Source organism: Haemaphysalis longicornis, unplaced genomic scaffold (genome assembly GCF_048455015.1).
Source record: "Haemaphysalis longicornis isolate Haplotype H1 unplaced genomic scaffold, Haemaphysalis longicornis Haplotype H1 scaffold_13, whole genome shotgun sequence".
Taxonomy (NCBI): domain Eukaryota; kingdom Metazoa; phylum Arthropoda; class Arachnida; order Ixodida; family Ixodidae; genus Haemaphysalis; species Haemaphysalis longicornis.
The window spans coordinates 90,343,291-90,370,762 of NW_027526233.1; the positions used below are offsets into that span (position 1 = coordinate 90,343,291).

General features: G+C 44.2%; 2 protein-coding genes across 2 annotated transcripts; both read left to right on the top strand.

Annotated features, from left to right (window-relative positions):
• The first annotated feature begins 4,016 nt into the window (after positions 1-4,016).
• On the top strand, positions 4,017-9,694 carry LOC144163945 (uncharacterized). Its single transcript, XM_077694594.1, has 5 exons — positions 4,017-4,149; positions 5,796-5,935; positions 6,742-6,870; positions 7,718-7,902; positions 8,908-9,694. The coding sequence occupies exons 1-5, from the start codon at positions 4,017-4,019 to the stop codon at positions 9,692-9,694; spliced, it is 1,374 nt and encodes a 457-aa protein (XP_077550720.1).
• Positions 9,695-17,827: 8,133 nt separating this feature from the next.
• Positions 17,828-18,523, top strand: LOC144163946 (uncharacterized). The gene has a single exon (XM_077694595.1). It carries the CDS (start codon positions 17,828-17,830, stop codon positions 18,521-18,523), a length of 696 nt encoding a protein of 231 aa, XP_077550721.1.
• Positions 18,524-27,472: the final 8,949 nt, after the last annotated feature.

Consider the following 27,472-nt stretch of genomic DNA (forward strand, 5'->3'; position numbering starts at 1 on the left):
AAACGCGCGCTTAAGGCACTCAGCATATATTGAAAATGTATTCCTTCCCGCCAAACGATCTAGGACCAAATGCACTGTAAATATTTAAAAAAACGCTTACCCAACTACATTCAGAGCAGCACTCTGAGTGTACTTTAAAAGTGTGCTGAAGCATAGAAATATACTACAAATATATTCGAAATATATTTCAAATGCATTGTAGGTTTGTGGAACGAACATGGTAGAGATACACTCTCAATGCAGGAAAAATATTTATTTAAAATACATTTTAAATGTATTAAAAAGCTTTGCCGAAATACATTTCGAGTATACGAGAGACACTGCTTCAGTTGCAGAATCGTAAGATTCACGTAAAGCATATCTTAAAGGGGCCCTGAAAGGCGTTTTGAGCACACTAAATTGACTAGCGCAATCGTTAGATTGGGTCGTCAACATCATCTGTGCCAAGTATTACTCTTTTACGCGCAGCGGAAAGCTCACACTTTTGTTGCAAAGTTTGTCGCTTTTTTCTCACCCTTTCCTTCGTGTTTTTGGACGCCGCCATCTTCACATGTCTACATCATCGATTCCCAGATGTTCGTCATGAGCTAGACATTCTGCTATTGGGCGGCTTTTTCACGCACTTCCGGCAAAGAGATGAGTCGTCTGCTCAGCGTCGGCTCGCCGGCTGATCCGCCAGCGGAGTGCCGGATTGCTTGGACATTTTACGACAAACGAAACAAGTGTAAACAAACGCTTAACCGTTTGTATTGAATGCAACAGGGCCATACCACGACATGAATATTCTGTTACTTGAGTACGTTCCATAAAGAAAGCGTTGAAGCCCCGTGGCACTTCGTTCGTGCAATCGCAGAGAACGCCCTGAACCGAATGCCCGGGTTTGACGCGTACATTTTATTCAACTTCAAAACAATCCAGAGATGCGTTTCGAACGAACACAACGTCACAACGTGCGTTGCAAGTCTGAACCGCGATTGACAGACGATGGGTTGCCTCCTCCTGCGCCTCGTAAATTCGGCACTCACCTCGCGCGCGGTTTGCGGGGACGAACAGCAAGTCACTTAACTCTGGCGCACAAGCCGAGATGGCTTGTAGCCACGCACACTGCACATACGCCATGCGAGGTTGAGTCGTACGTCGCTTGAGAAAGATAATCCAGACCATGGGAAGCACTATCCACCCGCAGAAGCACACATTTCATCGCGATACAAAGGCGTCCACAACACACACACCATCGCCTCCTGTAATGCCAAACGCATCTCGCACTTCCAAATGGGAGTGAGTATATATGCCTGCAGTGCCCATCTGCAGCGAGGTGGGGCCCCAAGCTGAACCGGGATCACGCAACCGTAACTGACTTCTAGAGCGGTTTGTGCCTTGTTTCCAGGGCAACCGATGTTTGATATTGTCAAAGAAATGGTGCTCGCTCCAGCGCTAGAAAGCTCAGAGCCGCGGAGGAGCATGTTTTGCCATCGTTGCCGCTCTCCACCACGCGTCGCCCAAAGCTGAACTGGCGTTTTGTGCATGGGTTCTGTATCGGTTTAAAATGTCTTTTTCACATGCCGCCGCCAGGAATTACCACCGCCACAAAATAGGACCCGGCACCAGCGGGGCCACATCTGATACGGCGCTTTTTGGATAAACAGTGCGCTGTGCATCCAAGGGAGCGAGCGCAGGATCCTCCCCGTGCGGCTGCGAGTTCGCCGCCGATAAAGAGTCGCGTGCCGCCGATAGCAAAGTTCTGCAGCAACGTACACCGCGAAAGGGCAAGGCCAGGCCGCCGCACACATGCGGCAAGATTTTTCTTTCGCTTTTCCAGCCTTGAGCGGAGAGCGGGATTCATGGTGTCAACAATGCTTGCCCGTAGCAGACGGCTGTGTGAGCAGCGCAATAGCGGAAGTACGTCACCGCCGAGGAGCGCAGCATCATGGGAGGGAAGGCTCGCTCGCCGTCAACAGCGGAGAGTAAGTTGAAAGGAGGAGGAAACGCGGTGCGACGATGATACGCGGTTTTTGATTTACGATTTCTCAGCTAATACTCATCGCTTCAACAAAATTCTTGCGGGAGGAGATTGCTAATACATTGCTTTATTTGGTTACATGTACATCCACGCACCGGCGGAAGGTATTTCAGGACCCCTTTAAGTGCCGGATAAAATACATCTTAAATGAATAAACGTACTGAGAATTTGTCCTCGATGTTTACTTATAATAAGAGAAACTGAGGGAGATACTTCCTTCACTACTCCTCCGCTTCCGCTCACTACCTCCTCCTTTGTGCCCGGTACCTGCGGGGAGCGGCGCACCCCTCCTTCACGTTTTGTTTGCCCTCGCTGCGTTTCTTTTGCCTGTCTTGTGGTGTTACAAGTTTTCAGACTCTTCAACGCGTGGTCGTCGTGCGGACGAAGCCTCTGCTTGGACGGCGCGTTGCAGCGCGGCGTTTTTATCAGGATTGCCGTCTAGCCAAGGTAAGCACGATTTACCAGGTATTTGCGCGTACGGTGTCGCAGAACAATTAATCGATGTATGTTTGCCTTGCAATCAAAGTGTGTTAACGCCTTTTTTGAAATCCGCACGTGGTTGTTAAGCTTACCTTTACTTGCAAGCAAGATTTCCTACCGTAACTACTCCTGTGCAGGGAATGTACTCACAAATCAACGACAGCAAGAAGAGGTAAAAAAAGAATTTTAGTGCTACCCTTTTTGCGCCTAATTTTTAGCTCGGGCCTTGCGTAGCGGCCGGGGGACCGTTGCTACGAGTTTTTATAGATAGAGTTATTCCATTGTGAGCTTATTTAGGACTAACACTTGAGGTAACACATAACAGCCAGGAACGTTTTAAACACAGCCTGTTCATAGAAAGTCCGCGGTCCATGTTTACGCGTTTGCGAAATTTGCGAAGTGTATTCATGCTGAGCACGAGGTCACGGGTTCGATTCCCGGCCGCGGCGGCCGCTTTTCTGATGGAGGCGAAAAGCAAAAACGCCCGTGTGTACGAGAGTTCGACGCACGTTGAAGACCGCCAGGTGGTCGAAATTATTCCGGAGCCTTCCGTCGGCGCGTTAAACCCTACAAACGGAGTGTGAAAGGGGAAGAGGTTCCCCGCCTGCACTACATAAGTATCGCACCCTACAAACAATCAAATCAGTGTATTCAGGGACGCAGCTTTTTTTTCTGTTCGCAGCAGCCGCTCACAGCTGCGCATGTTGACAGCAGCCGCCGTACGGGAAGGAACCCAGTTTGTGGTTTACATGCATCCGAGTAATGCGCATGCCCGGGCCATGAAAGAGTTTGTGCCGTCTGTTTGGAAGTGGCCAAAAGTATTAAAAGCCACACACATAATCTTCGGTGCAAGTGGCTGTAGCGACACTAAGTGCTTCATGCCCACGGACTTAAAATGATTTGTCCATCTAAGACAAACTGTATGAGAGTCACCGCTAAGTTACAATCAGTTTCTGTTCCCAGAACCATGAACCAGCAAAGGAAGGACGGAGAAGGAAGGGGGGATGCGAGGGGGGCAACCGGTTCCCCCGCAAGAGATCCCTCGGTTCCCAGAACGGGTCCCCCGGGCGGGTTCGTCTCTTTTTGATCCTTTAATCGCTCCCCAAAAACTGGGTGAGCCTCATTTCACAGACGATCGCCCCTACACCCCATCTTGCTCCTGTCACGTGATCGCGGAGGTCGTGACGTCGACAAAAAGTCACGTGACAGTGTGTCAGGTGACTAACCGTCCAGAGCGAGCGAGCGAGTGAGAAAAAGAAAGAGAAAATGTTTTTTCTTTGTTCTTTTTTTTCTTGTTTCCGTTGTTTCGTGGTTTCGGGCGTCCCGTTCGTGCGTGGCGGTCGATTGTTCCGAGCGCGCGGCAGGCCTTGCGCGCCGGGAAGGTGACGCCCACATGTGGTAGTTATTAACCTTACGTGTTCGTGCATCTGGCTCTCCATGCTCCTTCGAGGCTCACATGTGGTGTTGGTTATGTTTCTCCCGCCTTGTTCCTAGCTAAAAGCGCTCGGCACAACGCATGCAAGAAGACGGCTACTGGCATGGCTACTTGAAGTCAAATGATCAGGTTCAGCATTTTGAAAGGTCCTTGGACGCTGTGAACGTTAAGTACTCCGTGCGAACGTCAAAAGATGTCAGCAACTCGCGCAAAGGTAAGCGTAATTCATGGACTTGCCTCTGGCCTAGTACAATTGCCGCAGTTTAAAGTAGGTCCGACGAAACCCAAAATGCAAAGTAGAGTTTCACGCGACGGAGCTTTTACCATTGAATGTTTTGGGTTACGTAAAGCCGGCGAGTGGTTCGATTAGCGCCAAGGTATACGTAAGCGGCTGAACGATCACAGTTCGCATCCGCAGACCGCTCCCGCCAGTGCAACTGCATGTCGTAGCTGCTAGGATGTTCGCACAATCACGACACAACCCCTTCCCGCCGGTAATCAAGCGGCTGTCTTCATTGCCGGATGCTGATAGCGATTTATCGTGCACGTTAATTGTTCACGCCAATACAGATAGGCGGCTGATTACACAAGCGGGAAGGGGTTGTGCCGCACTTGCGGGAACGTACGGACACCCTAGCAGACGACAACTGCACTTGCAGGTCCGTTATGCGCATGCGAACTGCATCTATATTCTCGCTCATTTCGCAGCCTTCTACCCTGATAAAGCGCTGATCGACCCGCCGGTCGATGCTCGCGCGACATTATTAAACAATCGGCGGCTGTGCGTGTATCAGACGCGTAATTCACAGTGAATGCATCCACGACCAGCGGAACCCGAAACTGAAATTAAATTGACGTTCTAAATTAGTAGAGTCGACGCCCTTTGTAATCTAAACTAACTAAACATCCACAGCTGGTCAAAAATAATCCCGAGCCCTCCACTAATCCACGCCTCATAGTCCAGCTGTAACGTTAGCACGTTAAACCCTTGGTAACGTTAGCACGTTAAACTGCACAATCAATCAATCAATCTCGGCAAGATCTGCCCGCCAAAAGAACTATGCTTTTCTTTTGTGTGTTCAATATAGCAAGAAGTACATGTGCATTCATATAAACAAATGTTCCAAACTTCGATTAAGAAAATTACATATATATGTATGCATGTATATAAAATTAGAACGCACATACTGCAGAATGCGTAAAACGCACAGAAGGGTCAGGTTTCAACAATAATTTCTTGATGATGCACAGACGTAAAGCAGCAACATACGCATTTTTTTTAATTGTAGCATAGCACGTAACTGTACTTTGGCTCCGTCAGCCGTTAACTTTTTTGTTTTCACTTGACCACATCAACGTCACTTTAATTTCCGTTTCTGGTTCTCTGCCATGGCTCTAAAATTTTTACAGTGGGACATGTCGGACGCAACTCCAATTTCATTTTCAGGTTACGTCTGCAGACGTAACTCAAAATATTGGGTTAAAGTTCCCTCAGATGTAACAATTTAATTTTCATTATGGGTCCCGTCAAAACTCTAAAGACACTAGCTACGCTTAAATCAAGGGTCTTTCATAAACTTTTCATAAATAATCTAGGGTAAGACTGTTTGAAGGGTAAGAATGAGCAAACTGTTTGGCTAATACCATGCACAATTTTCAACGTTAACGTGTCCCCTTTTAGAGACTACACATTATTTGACATATCGGCACTTACTTTTAGATAGCTTTTTTACTTTTAGAGAGCTTAAAATATAATTTATTACCCTTATCGAAGTACTCGCTCGTTACTTCAAAGTGAAATGTTGTTTTCTCATAAACACAAAATGAGGCTTTTAAAACTATTTTGCTCTTTCTTTTCAGGCAACGTGATTTTCTCTATGATCCACTGTGGCCGTCGAATATCAGTTGACAACATACCATTCCGTGTGGTCAAGCAAACTGCTAAAGTATGCATCTTCGGAGTGGAATACTACAAGAAAACTGAGCAGCAAAAGAACAAGGCATGTATATTACATACTAATCAATGTGAAAATTTCCTGCACCCTCATTTGTGCCGGTTCCACTCAAAGCCTAATTCACACATGGTGAAACAAAACAAGTGAACTCAGTGGCATGACTTTTCGAGTAACAAGTAGTCACAAGCCATACCCACAACTGCCTACCAGCTCGCGACCAGTCTAAGGCTTTCATGTTCAACTTGGCCTAAATGCTTTGCTACTCCAGCGTTGTTCCCACATTCACCCTTTTGTGTGTAAGCTTGGTTTACCGAGGCAGCAAAACGGCAAAACCATGTACAAAAATCGGTTCTCTTGTCGCTTGTTGCCGCATGAACAAGGTTAGCAGGCTCTTTAAAAGTCGGAGTGGTTTCAACAGGGAAGAGGAAGAGCAGTCGCGTTGGTTTGGACATTTCGGTTCTTTGCACTGCGCTAGTGTAGCAGCAGTTGGCGCAAACACAAAAGAAAAAAAGGACGATACGAATGAGAGTATGTGATTTCACCAAGCTTACCCACTAGTGCACATGTCACCAGTGATCCACCACACAATGGCAGTGCCCACAATACTGGCATATTTATTGGAAAGCAATTGAGCACTAATGCTTTCACATTCACTAAATCGTAGAGTGCTAACGCGTCCAAGTTGCGCTAACGAAAAAGTAAAAAAAAAAATCTTTGGGTGCATTGAAGCCTTTGCTCCCTTTTTTTTGTGCACTAGGTCACAGGATGCCACACTGAACATATTTGGGTACTGGTTCTTTGCCACATTAGTGCATTACGAATAAAAATATATATCTCTCTTGAATTTACAGGGCTCAACAGCTACAGACTGGCCTAAAGAAGTCTTCCAGAAGAAGAGAATCCTGCTCCAAGGGACAAAGAAAAAAGGGTGCACAGCAACCCTACATTTCAAGCATGTAGAACTTTATCCCGACTTCAAGGTAATTGTGTGCAATTGTTGGTGTAAAAATTTCAGCTGAGGTGTCTAGATCTTTCACACACAACTATCTTTTTTCTCTTTCAATGTTTGCTTTCATAAGTTCGACTTGTAACGGTTACTTGCCCATTGTTTGGATCTGAACAAGGAAAGTTAAATGCAAGCGTTTTTATATTACTAATCTCTCAGAATGAGATGTAAAGGCTTGGTTAAGAGCTGCACATACACAGCCTACAAGTAAGTAAATGTCACAGTTTTTTATAAATTATGAGGCGCCTAAAATGTTCCCTTCCCAATAATTGTGCATAGTGCAATCATTTGTTCCTTGCTCAATGAATTTTATAGCTTCCTTAAGATGCTAGTTATCAAAGTTTCTTTATGATGTAATTCCCCTAATTGGATCCAGCTACACAAGAGCTAAAATTTTTCAGCATTTGTTGCATTACATTTCATCACTTGCAACTTGTTCCAGATAACATGTATTATGCCCATTTCATACATAATTGAGTTTCATAGCATGTCGTCATAACTGTTTTAAACATAATTTTTTTACTGTTATTGCAGTCTAGTTTACACCCTCTATTTGAATGATATGTTGATTTCACTTATTAGTTTTGTTGGTCAGCACGGCTACGTTTACCTCTGCAATAATGTAAATGGCTCTTACAAGTTCTCTGAAAAAAAAACCATTTTGCTGCACGCTTCTATAGTAATCTGAGAAACTTAACTTCTACTGACTGAATAGTGCTAGCACATTATGTAATCTTTTTTGCATTTATAGCCCAGTGCCCATTAGATGAAAGCCATTGTGATTGATGTATACGTTATAATCCATAATGCCTAATTTTCAGGCGGACATACCACAGCCATGCGGCCGAAATAAGGAAGAGAGGCTGAAGTCGGACAAGGCCAGACAGCTGAACGAGGCACTGCAAGCAAAGCACGCAGTAAGCACTGAATGCAGGGTATACGTTGCAGTTGCTGACTTGGACTCTCATTGCAATCATGGTTTCGATGAAATTGAAGCCTTCAGCCAGGGTGTAAACAAGGACATTGCTGAGAGGATTGAAATGCTTGTGAAGCAAGGAATTACATCTGTGCCGGATGTGAAAAAGTGCCTTCTTTACTATGTGCGTGATGTGCTTTTCTCAGAAAAAGAAAAGCCTGATACCAGTAGCAGGGCATTCTACCCTACAAACAGAGATGTGAGCAATCACATTCAGGCAGTCCTGAGGAAAGAACGCTTCAGCACGATAGACCAAGAGGATGCTGGCGACTTAGTTAAAAAAATCAGCAGCGAGCAATCAGACAGCTTTGTCCTCTACCGCCCATACAGGGCACGCAGCTGCGTAACCAGTACTGAATCGGAGAATGTGGAAGAAGTTGTCGCCAGTGAGTGTGAGATAACGCTGCTTTTCTGTTTTCAGTCCAAGTTTATGAACACCATGCTCTTAAAGTACGGCAGTGCAGTTGTATGTTTAGATGCAACCCACAAAACGAGTGATTATGCGTTGCCTTTGTTTCTTCTGGTTGTCAAGACGCCATCAGGGTACGCAGCTTCTGGCACTTTTATAGTGCAGTTTGAAACATCTTTCTGCATTGCTGAAGCCCTGAACATTTTCAAACAGTGGGGCAACAACTTTTCCCCACAGTACTGGATGGTGGACTATAGCAATGCAGAAATGAGTGCCATCCGGCAGGTGTTTGTGAACAGCACGGTAACGATCTGTGATTTTCACAGAATACAGGCATAGAAAAGGTGGCTCCGAAGAAAAGAAAATAACATTTCTCATCCAGAGCATGCCCTGCAGCTAATGAAACGCCTGGGCAGTGCTTTAAATGAGGGCGAGTTTGAGAAGGCACTTAAAGACCTTGTTAGTTAAGAGTACTGAAACAACGAAAAATTTCGCAGCTACTTTGAAACGGTGTGGCTAGGTGTGAAGGAGCTGTGGGTAATTTTTCATAGACTTGAATTTGACGTTGTTCAAACGACAAATAACGGCATTGAAGCCCAAAACAGGGTGCTCAAGGCCCACTATGTCAAAAGTGCGAGTGGAAAGCGGTCACTGACGTGTCTAATCGCAGCAGTTGTTTGTGGCTACCTTCCTGACAACGAGAAAAAGTTCCACGAGTCGACAATGAGGCAGTCATCACTGTACAGACAGTACAGCGACGCTGTCCCCGCATTTCTTCACAACCGGCCCCACAGCTTTATTAGGCACATGCTCAGGCGGCTTGTAAATGCAGAGGAGTATACACGCTCTGATATTGGGGAACTGACTACTGAAGGTGCGTTTGCTGTTCAGTCGGAAAGAGACGACTATGAAGCGCACACAGTTGAGTTCTGCAAGCCTCTATGCACTTGCCCTGACTTTGCCAAGCACAAATACCCATGCAAGAACTTCTGTGCTGTTTTTAAGCACATTAGTGGGTGGTCGTTTGCATCTCTCCCAGATAGTTACCGTAATCGGCCCGAAATTACTTTGGGCAGCTGTCCACCATCAGATACATCGTCTGATGTTCTTGATCTCGTAGAACTGCCTGTTTTTGAGGCCCCTCAGCAGGCTCTGCATTCCGAGAGAGAAGCTCTAGGAAATCCGGCAGCATCAGTGGTGCGAAAAGCCATAGCTGAAGAATTGGAAAAGTGCAGCTCCCTTCTTCATTACTGTCATGACGTTGATGCACTGTTGGACACGAAGAAAATGGTTGAATCAGCGTTTTGTAGGTTAGCTGAATGTGTGCCACACAGTTCAGGTCTTCAAATTCGAGGCTCACCAACCAAAGGATGCTCATCTTCGAAACCCCTTCCAAAGCGGAAACGCCTATAGTGCACTATCCTTTTACTGTAGGCTAGCTGACTTGCGAGTGGTGTATGAACTCTTTCCAAGTTGTCCACAAAATGCTTTGCACTCAAAAGGCCATGAAAGAAAAAGACAAGTTTTGAAAGATTTGGTGTTTTACAGTGCCTCCAGCACTTGTCAGGCAGCAAACAATGCCTTATTCACTGAGAAATTAAACAATTTAAGTCTAAATTTTCTCCCGGTGCATTGCGTGTTTCGCGAGGGTAGGTTCCTAAAACAAAAGTGTGTGTTGACTAAGCTTGCTGCAAATGGCGAGACGTGTCATTTGTTGTCTTTATTTACCGTCCACGTTCCTAAGCGGCACAATGATACCGCGCAAAGACAGCTGTCCACACTCGCTTTGTTTTTGACCGGATGTGTACCTGGCCTATTTTTGTACAGTTCATAGTAATTGTTTCGTGAAACACTGGTTATGCTCGACAAACAGAGTTACGTAAGTGGCAATGTAGCTTATGCCAGTTTACAGTGTCGTGTCAGACAAGCCCATTGTGCTCGACGGCTCCGCAGCTTCGGCCAGCTTTGTGCGTCCCGTTGCACTGGTGCTTTTAAGTTTATGTTTGTAGCTTTCAGTGTTTATTTTATCATTCTTACCGCTATAAAAGGAATATGCACCAAACGTAGATGCAAATATTTCATTTTACAAGCTTACGACCCCTGTTGAATTTGTGTTGCACTTTGTCGGCATCAGCCAATCGCAACAAGCTCCTCATAATGCATCTTACAGTGCGAAAAAGTAGCTAGGGTGTTGCATGCCTTTTCTCTTTTGCTTATTAATAGCTTATTTGAGTGAAGCTTGCGCCTAAAGTGGTATCAGGGTTATTGTAATGAGGCACTTTTTCAAATAAACCAAACTTGCATTTTGTCTTCATGGCTTCTTTAATGTTACATTTACACTGAAATTTTGACACAGATATCCCGGGAGTGTCTTTTTGCTGAACTGAACGCCCTGTTCTAAGGACAGTGAAGAGAGGCTTGCATGATATGTTCGTGCTCACTTGAGTTGAAAAATGTTCCATCGGCCGGCTGTGCCATCAACTGATATGTATGTTGTTTTGGCGTCATTACTGTATCTATGCCACATGCTAGTTTTTGAACTGCTATAACATTAAAAGGGTCACTTGAGAGAAATTAAATTCATCAACAAAGTACTGGTCTGTAGTATATGCTTAGCAGTCCTCAAATAATAGATATTTGTGTAATGTACATGCTTTGGTCAAGTTTATCAGAGGGGTGTTGCCTCCACGTGTGGCATACATGTAAGCTATACATGCAGCATGCTAATGCATTGGAATTTACCTTACTTCGTGCCTTTTGTATTTTGAGAACCAACTCTTCTCTTTACTGTGTTTTTCTAACTGACCATGGAACAATTTTTGTGGAGGCTTTGTGCAATGCCCGCGAGTTTTAATTTCACTGAGGTGCAGTGTCCTAGTATCTGTACAGCGAAGTGCAAATGTTCTTGTGTTTTTTGATTTTTATTTTATTACTCCACATAGGATTGTTTACCTGTGTATATATTAGTCTGTCTTTCGGTGTCATTTAACTTTGAATATGTTTGTACACCCACATGTACCTGAGGCCTGCTCTCAAATAAATTGGTGTCTGCTCAACTATCCTGTCTCACAGATCTGTAGCATTGCTGAGTGAAGTTAAGTGGCTTATAAGCTACAGCTTAGACAGTCATTACCATTTGAATGCTTCACACTGTTAAGGCAGAATTACAGGTACAAACAAGCAGTCAGTCACATCACCAATAAACTACCTACCTGCAAGATATTGCACTTTTTGTAGCAAAATATTCTTTCGTTTTTCTCGTGTTTGAAGTGTACTTATTGAATTCTAATTTTACTTTCGCAGTTAATGACCTTTTTGCACATGTACTGATTTTATATTTTATATATTTTGTTTTACCAGCAGTTTCTCCAAAGCATGTGGGAAATGCTTGCTGTCATTCTAACTCTGCCTGATTAAGGTAAAGTTGTGATGTACAGCAGCGGCAATTAAACATCCCAACAGTATGCGCCATAATGCAAGGAAATGTTTGGTACAAAATTTCTTTACAGCAAGGCTCTTTCAGTTGTTGCTGACATGCAAAAAAATGTAAAGTTCCTTTCAGGCTTCGGTAACGGTTGCGACTAACGTTAGTGCAGTAGAAGTATGGCGGTTTCACAATTAATATGTAACGGATTCACAATTAATATGTAAAATTGGTTACGAACTAGGAATACTCTTACTAACACTGCGAAACTATGCAAGTTATTACATTAACTTTGTTTTAGTGCGGCTTGAAATAAAATTGGAGAACAAAGAGCAGATACACATGGACACTTCAATCCCCAGAGGAGGATATATATCAAAAGGCGGGGGTAAGCGCAAAAGAGCTTAAGCGGAGGTTGTTCAGATAACATGCCTGAATTATAGCAGCCCTAAAAGGGCACTTGTAAAGTGGCCATTTAGTGCAGTGTAATTGCTGTAGTTTTGTAAATCTGAAATTCGAAGCTGTTACTAGCTACAGAACCTACTTTTCGTCGTTCATAAAGCTAAGTTATGACGTCCTAGTAATTGGCAGAAGTCTAGCCTTTATGCTGGAATAGAATAAGTGCACGGGAGAGGGATGAAGTAAACAAGCGTCCTGCTGTCAACATGGTCTCCGTACCCTTTCACCACCTCCGGTGCCATCTTTCGTCCCCCCAACGCGCAGCATGTTACGCGAGTACCAGCTCCGTTGAGCGAAACAACCTCCCTCCGGCGCTAACCGAACGCTAAAGCGATCGTAACTGCCAGCGCAACCGCGCGTTGCTTGCAGCGGCTGCCTGCAACAATCGCTGCCATGCGAGCATCGCACTTCACCGCCGAGTACGCTGACATGAAGGGCGACAGCACAAATTAATCGGTACATATGACACAACACACCCTCCACTCGACCACATCTCAATTGCACATTTACCGCAAAAGCCGAGTGTGGTAAGACGTCGAGCTCTACGCTCCGATGCACACAATCGAACCTCACGTCGCCACATCACAGCACGGCGTTTGTTCGTGTGGTGATCTCTGGCACGTTGTTGCATGTCATTACTGATGGCAACGTGACTTGTAGGATAGGTAGTGCAGAACTAGTGGTGGCAAACTTCGTCCTCGATTCTTCACGAGACGGATCGGTGTCGTCGAGGTCACCGTTTCGCCAACGAGGGCTCAGCACGCCGGCTTCACCAGTGAGCTCCCAGCACAGCACACAACGAGAATTCGAGCGTTTCCAGATTGACGCTGCACTTGGTTTAAATAACCGGCCTTGACAACGTAACACGCGGATAGCGTCGACGTGTAAAGGTAGACAATGGGGCCTCAAACGCCGACCCGCCGACGCCCACGTAGAGAAAACGCGCATAAACAAAAAAAACGAAAAAAAAATGGCGAAACAATTTTGGTCACGTGACTTTAGTCTTGACGTCACGACCTTTGCAACCAGGTGACAAAAAAAAAGAAAAAAGAAAAAACTTTTTCTCTTTCTTTTTCTGACTCGCTCGCTCGCTCTGGACGGTTAGTCACCTGACAAACTGTCCCGTGACTTTTTGTCGACGTCACGACCTCCGCGATCACGTGACAGGAGCAAGAGGGGGTATAGGGGCGATCGTCTGTGAAATGAGGCTCACCTCCAAATACTTCGTGAAACTTCAGGACGTTCCTCCCTGCCTCTTTTTGTGTTTCCTAGCAACTTTTCCCCTCCTTGCTGTATTCATTTTGTCGCGCATTCACGAACAAGTGTACGCATTTCGAGGGGCCCTTAGGCCGCTCTTGGTCGGGTGAGAATTTCAAAAATGTGCTAAAGGCACCGCAAAACAGCAAGTCTAGAGCGGGCGCGCGTGGGCTGCTTGGCAGTTGTGTGTGTTTAGCAGCCACAATTGCTCATTTGCGTCTAAAGGGTGTACTTAAACGAGTTCCTTTTAGGTGTCTCGAGTATTTATGAAGCCACTACTTTTTACTTAATGGTCCCTGACGCTAACAGGTGTTTATGAGTTTTTGTATGTAAACGACGCTTTTTGCGTCGCTCCCTAATGATTGATAACGTTGTCTGTGTACAGCAAAAAGTATAAAATTACCGGTTATGTGCGACGGAGAGCAAGAAAGTTGCATATGTGTGTAGGCAAAAATACACTTTTTTTTGCTTTGCTTGTTTTAATCACTTTGGTTAGGTGCCTACCATATCAGAGCTTGTAATTTTAAACACGGCTTGAAAGTTTTCTTTCTTTTTCGAAATGAACTTACTTTGCCGTTCCTTTGAAGGCATTGTTGAGTGCTTACGCGAATATAATGACTTTTATGTAAGCTTTCTACTACAATCCTCCCATGCATTTTTAACTGTTTCCCTGCGCACTATTTTTTAGCACGTAATCTCCGAAGAAGTTGACGCCGAAATACGGAACACATAACAATAATTATAGTTAATAGGATTACTATTTATCTTATTTTATTAGCGTCCTGTGAGGTCACAGACCAGTTTTGTCCAAGTTAATTAAAAAAATAGAATGGCCACCATTTCAAGTTAACTCAAGCACCTAAGAAAGAGAACCAGCGTAGCGCTAAGAACTCTGTTGCATGTTTGCTAACGTTGTTAGCTGTGTCTTTTTTTGTACTAATTTTTGCTAATGTTTATCCCTAGACAATCTCCATACATAAGCCTCCCCCCAACCACAATCCTTTTTTATAATGGTATTGAAGATGCAATGTCGCTGCCGCATGACGATATAAACTATGCTAACATTACATAAATTGCCTTACGTCCTTCAAATGGGCATTGTTTTCATGACGGTTTTTTTTCTTTGAAGGGGACACTAAAACATCCTTGCTCACGAGGAACGTTGGTACGGCTAGAGAAAATGCCTCATTGATTTGACATTTATTTGCCTCTAAAAAAGAAGTGTTTCCCTAATATTTTCCCCTGTTTTCTTTTCTTTTCACTGCAGGTGCTGGTGAAATTTCCCGCGTGGAGAATCCGAAGTACGAGGACTCTGATGCACAACGGTGCATCTGCGCTGACTGCAGAGGTGGCTGAAAGGCATTTATTCGTGCTGCTTAGTAATGGCGAAATTGGCCACTTTGCTGAGGTGTACAAAAAACAACTTTCAAACTTCCAATCTTGCTGATACATGCTGTTCTTGTCAGTCATTTGCTGGCCCGCAATCAGAGCATGGCCGGTTTACATTTTCACAATGGACCATATATTGAGGCTAGAGCCTATTAAACTTTTCGACACCACAACATGAAATTTTCTAGTTGAACGTTAACAATTCCCCCAAAGACACATTGCAAGGTATCTCTAAATCTATTCATGATTTTATTTTCTATACACTAGTAATACATTTTGAGTATATTTCAAGCAGTATTTTCTGTGCATTTAAAATTCATTACTAATGCATTTTGGACGTATTTACAATTACATTTTCTGAGCATTTTAATGCAATTAAAATTTATTATATATTTTCGATGTAATCCAAGGTTAACGGCCTGCTGTAGGGCATGCATGGCAGCAGCCTTGGGCGGGCTTCCTCTGGCCTGCAGAGAATAATCTGAATATGGCCAATGGTAGGCCATACATGCTCGGCCAATCGTAGGCCATATATGCTTGGCCAATAGTAGGCCATACTTCTTTGGCCAAGGGTCGGTCAGCCAATGATATTAGCGGCCATAGTAGATTGGCCAATGAATGACAGCCAAGCTCCAGCCTTACATGGCCAAGGACCATTTTGGACTAAAGGCCGAACACTTTGGCCAAAGATTGGCCGGGAGGAAAAGGGCTGGCCAATGTTCTTTTGGCAAAGATTGGCAGCACATGCTAGTGCTGCCTGGGTGTGCAGAAACCACTCCTGTTGCAAAGAAGGCTGTCATTCTGTTTGCGAAATGCATTGAGTCTTGTTGGTTCAGACTATGATGCTAAGAAACTCGCATCAGGTGATGTGCTGGTTGAAGTAAAAAGGAAAAATCTGAGTGAGAACCTACTGAAACAGACGACATTGGCCAACTTGACCGTCACTGTGACGCCACACCGGACCGTCAACTCCTCGCAAGGAGTCATTTCAGAGAAAGAACTAGAGTCTGAGATGGAAGCAGATCTTCTTGAGGCGCTCCAACCTCAAGGTGTAACTGCAGTAAAACCAATCGTAATCCGGAGAGAAAATCAAGAAACTCTGACAAAGCATCTAATCCTAACGTTTGATCGCACAACGCCTCCAGAAAAGGAAAAAGTGGATTTTCTTAGCTGCAACGTACGACCATATGTACCAAATCCGAGGCGCTGCTTTAAGTGTCAACGATACGGCCATGGAACCCAATCATGCAGAGGGAAGTTGACATGTGCCAACTGTGCTGGGACAGGTCACTCCTCAGAAGCTTGTGAAAGCACCACTCAGAAGTGCCCGAATTGCAGCGGACCGCACGCTGCTTATTAGCGTGCGTGTACAAAATTCAAGGCCGATAAAGAAATAATTCACATAAAAGTAAATGAAAACATCACCTATCTCGAAGCGCGCCAAAAGCACAAGCTGCTTTCGGCCACACTGTACGCAGACGCCGCCCGCCGGGGGTTGGGGCGGCGTTTGGTCAGCACGGCAACACAGTGCAGTCTTCTTGCTGACGCGTTGCTCTCCCAACCCCCAGCTGAGCAGCCAACTGCTGCCTCTACAACACCTGTAGAAGCTGCGGAGGCCCCGTCTCTTGCCGGACTGCCTTTGGTAGTCCAGAGTAGTCAGGAATCGCCCAGTGGGGCGACCCAGCGAATGTGGCAATTGCGATCGCCGCTGGGAGCTCTGCCGCTCTCACTCTTGCCTCTCCCCCGGCCCTAGGGACACCTGAGGGCACGGAGGAGATGGACACGACAGGGCCCACAGAAGCACCCATCCTAGCCCCACCGCCTGCCCTCCCCGCGGAGCTTGCGGCTGGAACCAAAGGCACCCGAAAGGGTGCCAAGTCCAGGGGGCCCGGTCTGCTGGACACCCCCTAACATCTGATGAGGAAGTAGACGTCGGACCGTACCTGTCTGCATCGCTGCGCAAGGAACGGGCTGCGGCGTCCAAACCAACAGAAAAGCCAAAGAAACCCGCTCCAAGAATACAAGCCCCAGCAGACAAAACAAAAGCCAAGCGAAGCCAAGCAGTTGTTGGGGGGCTCCCACTTGGGCTCCGGCCAAAAACAAGTTTTTCAAGAGAATTCAAATAGTACAACGATCGAAAAGGCTTGCCAGAAACTCATGAAGCATCCTGGACCCTGGACAAAACAAGATTATTCCTCAGGAGCCCCTGGAACCGTTGAAATCTGCCGGAAAAACAAGTAAGGCGGCGGTCAAGCCTAACCACCGAATTTTGATTGAATCCGGCTGTAACTTCACCCTCAGCGATCATTCCTTGCACAAACTTCCATCGGAACTTACAATTAGGCTAAAAAACAAGAAAGTGCGTCTGAATTGGCCAAGAAAATTCGAAGAAAGTGCAAAAACCTACCGTGGCCGTTTATCGTGTGGGCGCAGCCATCTTGGTATCAGTGTTGCCAGCGCAAACTTCGGAATCTGCTAAGTTTGATGAAACTTGGAATTTGACTTAGCTGCTACGCAGCTTCCCTTGCTCCTGGCTCCAGTGCCTAGTGGATTCGCGACACTGAAGTGAAGGCGTGGTTTGTGTGCCTTCAACGAGCACCGCGAAGCCTGGCTATGACAACTGGTCATCGCAGCTAGTTCACTTCGCAAGAGTGGTGCAGCGTGCGCCAGTCGGTTGGATCACTCCCGTGTTCCTCTCTGGTGCAGTGGGTTAACAGCGCCCTTTGGAAGAGCAGCCGCTCACGCATCCGGCCGGATCCAAGATTGTTGACTCAACGGCGTGGCTTCCAACGCTACTTTGATCATCGCCGCATCGCCCACCAATCAGCGTGGGAGGCTACCATTGGCTACCTTTGTAAGGAACGGCATCACGGGTGGCTGCTCAGTTTGGTAAAGTGCGAAAGGGGTCTCCAAGTTCGCTAACCTACCTGTTTTGTGCAAGTAAGACTTTGGCGTTGTTGAAACAGTATCCTCTTGTCAAATTGCTGCGCACTGCTGCCAAACGTTTACTTTGATACATGGCTGGCAACGCTAAGGAGATTATGAAGGCTCTCGAAGACTTCAAACGAAAAATGAGAAGCGAGTTGCGGAGTGTGAAAGATAGTGTTAAGTTTTGTAGTGATACATGTGACGAAACAAAAGCGATCGGTGCCGGCCTGAAGGCACTTCGACAGGAAATAGCTCATCTGCTCGAAGCTAATGAAGCCCTTCAAGACGCAAACAAGCGCTTAACGCGGAGAGTTGACGAGCTGGAGCAGTACACAAGGATAAATAACTTGGAAATAAAGGGCATCCGCTCAGACGAGGATCCTGTTGACGTTGTCAAAAAAATCGGCGACGTTCCCAAAAAGCCCGTTTCTAGCCATGACATTGACACGTGTCACCGAATCCCAACGCGGAAGCCAGGCGAGACCAATATCGTGGTTCGCTTCGTCCGGAGGGATAAGCGCCACGTGCTTCTTGCTAAGGCTAGGAAGCAGAAGCTCACAACTAAGCAGCTCGGCTTGTTTCAGGCCAACGCAGTGTACGTCAACGAGCATCTTACTCAGGCCAACAAACAGCTGCTTGGTGCCGCTATTGCCCGCAAAAAGGAAGTGGCATGGAAATTTGTCTGGACGAGCGGAGGAAAGGTTTTTGCGCGGAAAGACGAACAAATGGACGCTGTGAGGATACAGGACTTGTCTGATCTGACCAAGATGACGAAACAAGAATGAGACGTTTGCAGCATGCTCGTCACCCCTGAATTGTCACCATGCATTTTCCACCTGCCTGTATTAGATACAAAACCGATCACTTTAATTCTAGCTTCAGCAGTGTCAACAAAAAATTGTTTTCAGCCTTCCATGTTAACATTCGTAGCATAAAAAACAAGCGAGACGAGGTTGATTTATTACTTGGGTCACTGTCGGTTGAGTTCGACGTTCTGCTTTTCTCAGAAACATGGTTTGGCACTGACAGCGATGTGTGTTTTTCGATAACTATGTTTACAATGGTTTATCCAGGCCCCATGGAAGAGGGGGTGGGCTTGCTGTATATGTTAAAAAATGTCACTCACATTCTGTGATTGGCGATGTTACAATCACAAATTCCAATGTTGAATGTTTAGCTATATCTCTCAAGAATATAATCGTTGTTGCTATGTACAGACCCCCTCAGGGTAACAAATCACAATTCTTCGATTTTTTGGAAAGCCTCTTCCTTTTCCTCGACTCCACTAAGCTACCCTTCATTTTAATGGACCTATTATCGGACGCCGCTCATGCAAGGGAATTGCAGAGCCTCCTTTCCTCGTATGCATGTATTAATTATATCAGTGCACCGACTAGAATAACTTGCAACACGGCCACATTATTAGACGTTTGTATCTCCAATGTACAGCTTCCGCACGCTGAGTCTGGCGTAATATCTTCCGATATTAGTGACCATTTGCCGATATTTTGCTTCATACCCCTCAAAATAAATGCCATAACAAACACTGTTACCCACATGATCAGAGATTTCAATGATCTTGCGCTCAACGACTTTTACAAACGAATCGAAGATACTAATTGGGAGCCCGTATACAAGATCACGGAAGTCAATGCAGCATATTCTGCTTTCATAGATATGTTTATAACCCAATATAACACCGCCTTCGCACAAATAGAAAGAAAAATTATTCCTAAGAAGTTTAAGAAGCCTTGGATGAACCAATCACTTTACTCAAGGATCAGGACGAAAAATAGCATGTATCACAATTTTCTCAGCAGCAGAAATCTCACTCTACTTGCTGAGTATAAAAAATATCGAAATAAACTCAACAAAGCTATAAAAAACGCGAAATCGGACTACTATGTAAGAAATTTCTCCCTCATTCAAAATGATAGTCGTAAAGTTTGACGAGAGGTCAACAACTTGACCAATAAAACGAAATCTATGCAACTTGATGAAATATTCACAGAAAATGGTAGATTAACTGGTCACGAGCTATCAAATGCCCTGAATGACTACTTTATTAATGTCGCTTCTCCAAATTCTGTCACGCAAACTCCTGTAAATAGCTCACTGAGCCTCACCACTCCCTTATTCAATTCTATAGTACTCGCGCCCACGACTCCTCAAGAAGTAGCTACATTGATCCTTTCTTTAAAACATGACGTATCTGCAGTTTACGATGATATAAAGGTGATCCCGTTAAAGCACGTTTGCGCCGTTACATGCGATGTCTTGTCACACATTGCAAATTTAATGCTGTCAACTGGTGTTTTTCCTGAAGATCTCAAATTGGCCCGAGTCGTTCGAGTACATAAAGGAGGCAATATAAATGAATTGTCGAATTACCGACCCATTTCTGTTCTGCCTGTGTTGTCAAAAATTTTGAAGGTATTATCAATTCTAGGATAGCCGATTTTCTGCACAAATATAATATGATTGGTGATTCACAATATGGGTTCACGAAAAATAAGACCACAGAGCAAGCACTGTTAGTTGTTAAAGACAAAATAATAGATAATATTGAAAACAAAAAATGTACCCTTGGCCTATTTTTAGATTTTCGCAAGGCATTTGATTTCGTACACCATGAGACCCTTTTTAAGAAATTTTGTAACTATGGGGTTAGAGGTATTGCGTTGAACCTATTGCGGTGTTATCTGAGCAATAGGTCCCAATATGTTCGAACAAATAACATATCCTTTGATATACGGGTGGTTAAGCATGGTGTCCCACAGGGATCAGTACTAGGGCCGTTATTATTCATTACATATATCAATGACCTAGCCGGCATACATAACTCTCCCGATCTGGTGATGTACGCTGATGACACTAATCTTTTCTTCTCTTCCTGTTCATTACTGGCGCTTCAAAATATGGTCAATGCTTATTTAATCAACCTTCGTGATTGGTTACAGAGGAATAAGCTTAGTTTAAATATAAGCAAAACGAAATACATTATTTTCAAGCCCATTAACACCGTGGAAACTAATTGGATACATATTCATTAGGACAGTATAACAATCAATCAAGTTTCTTCCCAAAAAATTCTTGGTGTGTGGTTTAATGAAAATCTTTCGTGGTCGGTTCATATTTCCAAATTTACTTGTGAACTAAGTAAAATTGGTGGCCTATTTTATAGGATTTCTAATCTACTGCCTGTTTGGTTAAAAGTGTCTATGTATAATGCCCTGTTTTTTTCAAGACTTTCTTATTGTAATCTTATTTGGGGTACGACCACGTTTTGCAATTACCAAAAATTACTTGTCCTGCAAAAAAGAGCCTTGCGGGCTATTGAGGGATATTATGGTGCACCACGAAACTTACGCACGCAACCACTGTTTGTAAAACACTCCATATTAAAAGCCGACCAAGTGTATTACCTGCGGCTTCTTTAATACATTCACCAGAATCGCTTGTACTCTGTTCCTGATAGCAACATAGGTTACAATCTTCGCGTAGTAAAACTAAAAGTTCCGCGAACGCGAACAAATTACGGTGAACAAAAACGGAGTTGTCAGGTACCCAATGCGCTAAACAAATTCCCCTTTCCTGATGAGTGTTTTCTATCTGGAAACATGTTAAAAAAAGACCAAACAGCATCTGATTGAAGGTGAAATTCTAATGTAAAAATGCAGCTTAGCGTCTTTGATATATATGCGTATGTGTATGTATGTGTGTACATGGATGTAAGTGTATATATCTATTGTTCTATCTTTTTCACACAAGTACTTAAGTCGAATGATTTACTTTATTTCATCCGTATGTACGAGATTGAACTCGTACAAGTATCAATTTGTATTTGCCCATGATTGTGCACATGTTTTGTATTCTAGTAAGTGTTACTGCTTATATATTACTTTTGTATTTTGATTGCTGCCCATTCTATGTATTAAGTGTTTTTGCGTTTGCATCTGTACTACTTACAATCTTAGGGTACCGAGGCCTCGTCAGGCTTAACCGCCTTTTGCCTCGGTCCCCTCTTTTCTATGAAAAGGAAAATAAACTTCACTTCACTTCACTTCACCTCACATTCCAGTAGATCTTAAAGGTACATGGTGGGAACAGAAAATATCCAGTGGAACTGTAGAGGCTTCCTTAAAAATCTTGATGATGTCAACGAAATATTACATTCCAATCAGCCAAGTATGATGTGTCCACAAGAAACACATTTAAACTACAAACACACAAATCTCTTAAATAGTTACATGGTATTTAGGAAGGACAGGAAAGGTGGTGGTACACCTTCAGGTGGTGTGGCCATCATTGCCCGAAAATCATTGGCATGCGACCCTATCCAATTACAGACTGTCCTTAAGGCTATTGCCATTAGAACCATAATTTTCAATAGGCTAATAGCCATGTGCTCCATCTACATCCCTCCTGATTTCCAGCTTTCAAGCTCCGATTTCGAGGGCCTTGTAGATCAGCTACCAGAACCTTTCATTCTTATAGGTGACCTCAATGCATACAACACTCTTTGGGGTTCGCTCCGCACGGATGCCCGAGGTCGCCTAATCGAAAAATTTCTAATATCTTCAGGAGCATGCCTATTTCACAAAAACAAGAGCCTACATACCATAATATAGCACACAACACTTATTCACACCTCGACTTGGTCATTGGCTCTGCAGTACTCTTTCCATCGCTTGAGTAGGATGTTGGCATTAACCCGTATGGCAGCGACCACGTCCCTACCTCACTAACGTAGATAAAGGCCCTAACACTTCCCCTTCCCATTGCAAGTTTATAGAAGCAAGAGAAAACTGGAACGCATTCACAGAGACATCTCAACTACACTACACAGACATAACACACTTACCTGTAGAGAAGGCAACCCAGCTCGTCACGGAGCACATTCTTGCCTCCACCAAAAAGTCAATACCCCAGGCCTCTGGGGCCCCACACCACCCGAGAAGGCCCTGGTGGAATGACGACAGCAAGCGTTCGCTGGAGTTCCAGAAAATGGCGTGGGGCATCCTCCGTAGACACCCCACAAGCTTTAACCTTATTTCTTTCAGCAGAGCAAAGGCTTAGGTAAGCGTGTGCGCCGTGAGGCAAAAAGGGAGAGCTGGCACGCATTTCTCACATCCATAAATTCATACATGGACACCCACAAGGTATGGACCCGAATACGTAAACAAAACGGACAACACACAAATAGCCTGCCCTTGGTTAGCACGACAGGGGACACCCTGGAAGATCAGGTTAACACACTTGCACAACACTTCCAACACGTGTCTAGTTCTGCACACTATGCAAACACTTTTATGCAACACAAAACATCAGCTGAAAAGAAGCCTATACGCGACAAGAACAAGTCAAAGTCTGCATACAACTGTGACTATACACTCCATGAATTTACACTCCATTTACAGTCCATGAGTGTGAGAGTGGGGTAGGCACCGTCAAGAGTTCACATTCAAGAAAATTCAAGTTTTGAGCTGCACGCTGTTTATCGTCAAGATGAATTCGCTTCGGAAAGCATTGCCTTCATCGATCTCCTGGATAGTGTATGTGGATAATGTACAAATATCTTTTAAGTCTTGTAACATATCCATATGTGAACGTGAAGTCCATCTTGGGGTAAAGAAACTGTCTCGCTCGGCACACGAAAATGGTTTCAAACTTATTCCCACAAAAAGTACCTGTGTCGTATTCTCAAGGAGGCGTGGAGTAAGGCCCGATCCTGAAATAAACCTCAATGGTGACCCAATTCCTGTTAAAAAAGAACACAAGTTTTTGGGTGTGGTGATGGATGAAAAACTCACATTCATCTCTCACATCAAACAACTCAAACAAAAATGTCTAAAAACAAGGAATATTTTGAAAGTCTTGTTTCACCAATCATACGGTGCAGATAAACAACTCCTGCTGCGCCTTTATACCGCTTGGTAGGGTCTCGTTTGGATTACGGTAGTGTTGTCTACGGGTCGGCTGCAAAAACAGTGCTAAAAATGCTTGACCCAGTGCTGAACCTGGGGCTTCGCCTCTCGTGTGGTGCTTTCCGTACAAGCCCTGTCCAAAGCCCATATGTGGAATGTGACAAATGGTGCCTGGAGTACCAGCGAATTTATGTTGATCTTTTATATGATTGTAAAATATCATCAATCGACAACCATCCTTTTTAACCTCTTTTTATGGATACATCCACTTCACGGCTGCTTTTAAATCGCCCACCCGTTTCTGTTCCCTTCTCACAAAGATTGAGAGAGGAGGCGCCTTTATTTAACGTCTCCTTTTTAAACATCTTGAAATCATCTTCCATTGATTTTATAGCCCCATGACACCTTCGCACTCTGTCGTGTGACTTAGCTTTCATCCAACTCGATAAAAATAGGGTACCGAGAAAGGCGATCCTGCAGCACTTTCTGGCACTGCAGGAGAAGTACCAGTGTACAGAATTTTATTGCGATGGCTGTAAAACTGCTTCCGCCGTGTCATGTGCTGCGCACGGACCAAATTTTAAAGCTTCAGAATCCATGAATGTAACGTGTAGCATCTTCACAGCAGAGGCTTATGGAATCTTTCTTGATGTGAATCACATGGCCCAATGTCTTATCCGAAAATCCGTCATTTACACCGATTCACTAAGTGTCGTACGGGCGTTATCATCCCGAAAGAAATCCAAAAATTACATCATCAATCTTCTTCTTAGGACAATTATGTTGGCATAAGGCGCCAACCTTGAGGTAACTGTTGGTTGCGTCCCAGGTCACTCGGGGATCGCTGGAAATGAGACGGCAGATGAAATGGCTGCTGCTGCACTCACAAACACGGTGCAAATAACAACAGTACCCTACACCGACTTGAAACAACACATAAAACTACAACTACGTAAAACATGGCAACAACATTGGAATGAACAGACAGACAACAAACTCCACATTGTAAAACCACACTTGGGACGATACACAACCGATTCACACAACAGACACACAGACGTTGCCTTCGCAAGGTTACGGATAGGCCACACACATGTAACACACACCCACCTGCTCACTGTATCCCCAAGACCCATTTGCAGCGGGTGTGGAGAAGGCCTATCCGTAATCCACATACTCATTCAATGTAAGGCACTTGACATAACACGACGCAAACACTTCCCACAGCTGTACATATGACATATTCCACAACACCCGTCATACTTCTTAGGAGACGAGCCCATGTTTTCAGTCATACGTGTTTTTAGGTTTCTTGCCGACATAAAAGTTTTACACCTTATTTCTTATCATGCATCTTGACAACCTGGCCCTTTACACCAGTCATCTTCATTTCATTGCGTTTTGCTTTATTTTTACTGAAATGTTCTACTTTTACTTCCATGTCACTCTCATGTAATCATTATTGTTTGCAGCTCTTTGCCCTCAGTTGGCCTTGCACCAGTAAACTCCAAACATCATCATCATCAACAGCCCACAGCTCATGAAGCGAAAACTCCCAGTTAAAGAAAGTGGTTAAATTGTTGTTATTCCGTAATGGCTTAGTTTTCGGGCGACAGTTAGTGTTTTATGAAACTGTTTGTGTAGTGAGCAGAAATGGACACGCGTTGGAAGTACTGTGCAAGTGTGTTATCCTGGTCTTCCAGCATTTGGTGTGTTTCTTGCAAGTGTCTGTGCACTATCCTAATGATGTTATGAATGAGCACCAACTACGTCATTTTGAATCACGGCACCTACGTTTTCTAAACTCCTTTGCCCTTTTGAACGATAGGAAGTTTTCGGACATTGGTAGGGAAGAAGGTTACCCCAGGCCTTGTTCTGGGCATCTCATGCTGGCCTACAGCCCTCATTCCATAATGGGAACAGATTAAGCGTCAGGCACAACTGGAGGAAGTAAAACATGTTTCCTGTCTGTTTTACTTCCTCCAGTTGTGCCTGGCGCTTAACCTGTTCCCATAATGAAGTACCAACTAGCTCGCATCGACACATTAATTCCCTCATTCCACCATGGTTTCCTTTGGTTGCTCGAGGCACCAGAGGCGTGGGGAATATACTTTTCGGTGGCGTCTAGAATGTGCACCATGAGGATTTGTCTTGCCTCTTCATTGTGTAGGTGTTTTATGAAGGTTTGGTAACGTTTAGATGTCTCTGTGAATGTACTCCATTTGTGTCCTACTTCATTAAACTTGTTATGGGAGAATTAGCCGTTGCAGCCTTTGCCTGTGGATGTTAGTATGGTTGCGAAATGGTCACTACCATATAAGTTAGTCGCAACATCTCACTCAAGAGATGGAAAGAGTACTCCCGATCCAATAGTCAAGTCGAGGTGCGAGTGCGTGTTGTTTCCTAATTTGTAGTATGTTGTGTACTATAGTGTAGCACGTTGTGCTGTAGTAGTTTGTTGAAGTTTGGGTGCTAATGGCGCAAGGGCGAATGGAGAAAGAGCGCCTAAATAGTTATAAATAAATAAATAAATAAATATATATATATATATATATATATATATATATATATATATATATATATATATATATATATATATATATACAGACAGAGAGGTCAGCAGTCAACAACGCCAAAGGAGGCATAGGGGTGTGGTTAGGCTCTTTTCTTTTTCACTACGGTTAATGAACTAAACATTTTTTATTATACAGAAGAAAGAAAGAAATAAAAACACGCGCCCAGAGTGGGGACCGAACCCACGCCTTTCAATTACATGTCGAATGCCTTACCAGTTCGGCTATCTGGGCGACTGTGTACTCCTTCGCTTTCTGGGCTAATTATTTATGTTTACTAGAAGTGTATCTGACGCTTGAGGGTGGTAGCCTGCGCCACTCTGACTACACGGGGAGAAGGGGGCCTTCTTTTCAACCACCGGGGCGTGACTCGAACGTCTACAGCCTGTCAAGAGCGGGTCTGGCGGGAAGCCCTCTTATGCTACCTAGGCATCAAGGCTGCCAGAACCGAGACCCTCGCTAGGCTTTCGCAGAATAATATAGTAAGGAAATGAGGGGCTCGTTGTGGAAATACAGAAAGATAGGTCAGCAGTCTACAACGCCAAAGGAGACATAGAAGTGTGGTTAGGCTCTTTTCTTTTTCACTACGGTTAATGAAGTAAACATTTTTTAATATTCAGAAGAAAGAAAGAAAGAAAACCACGCGCCCAGAGTGGGGACCGAACCCACGACTTTCGATTACATGTCGAATGCCTTACCAATTCGGCTATCTGGGCGACTGTGTTCTCCTTCGCTTTCTGGGCTAATTATTTATATTTACTAGAAGTGTATCTGACGCTTGAGGGTGGTAGCCAGCGCCACTATATATATATATATATATATATATATATATATATATATATATATATATATATATATATATATATTTACGTTTACGTTTTTCGTTTTGTACGGGCAAGGAAATTACTATATTGGGTGTCTTTGCTACTTCAGGGATTTTGTTTGTGTATGAGGACCAAAATTCAATGTAGCACGAGCCGTACGAATAGTGTATCTTACCTGTGTTCGTCGTTAAATATTGAGAGTTGGTGCGAGTGAAGCGTTGTCTTGTATTATATTGTGCACCGTTTTTCCTCTGCATTTTTTTGCATTTTCTTTGTTCGAATGCACGATGTAATCAAGTTTTCTGAAGCTTTTCATGTCTCTATTCTCTAAAATGACGGTCCTGTTAACGAGGACCTAAATTCCTGTCAGGATGCCCGAATGTAGGCGAACGTTTGGTCCCCATCCCATA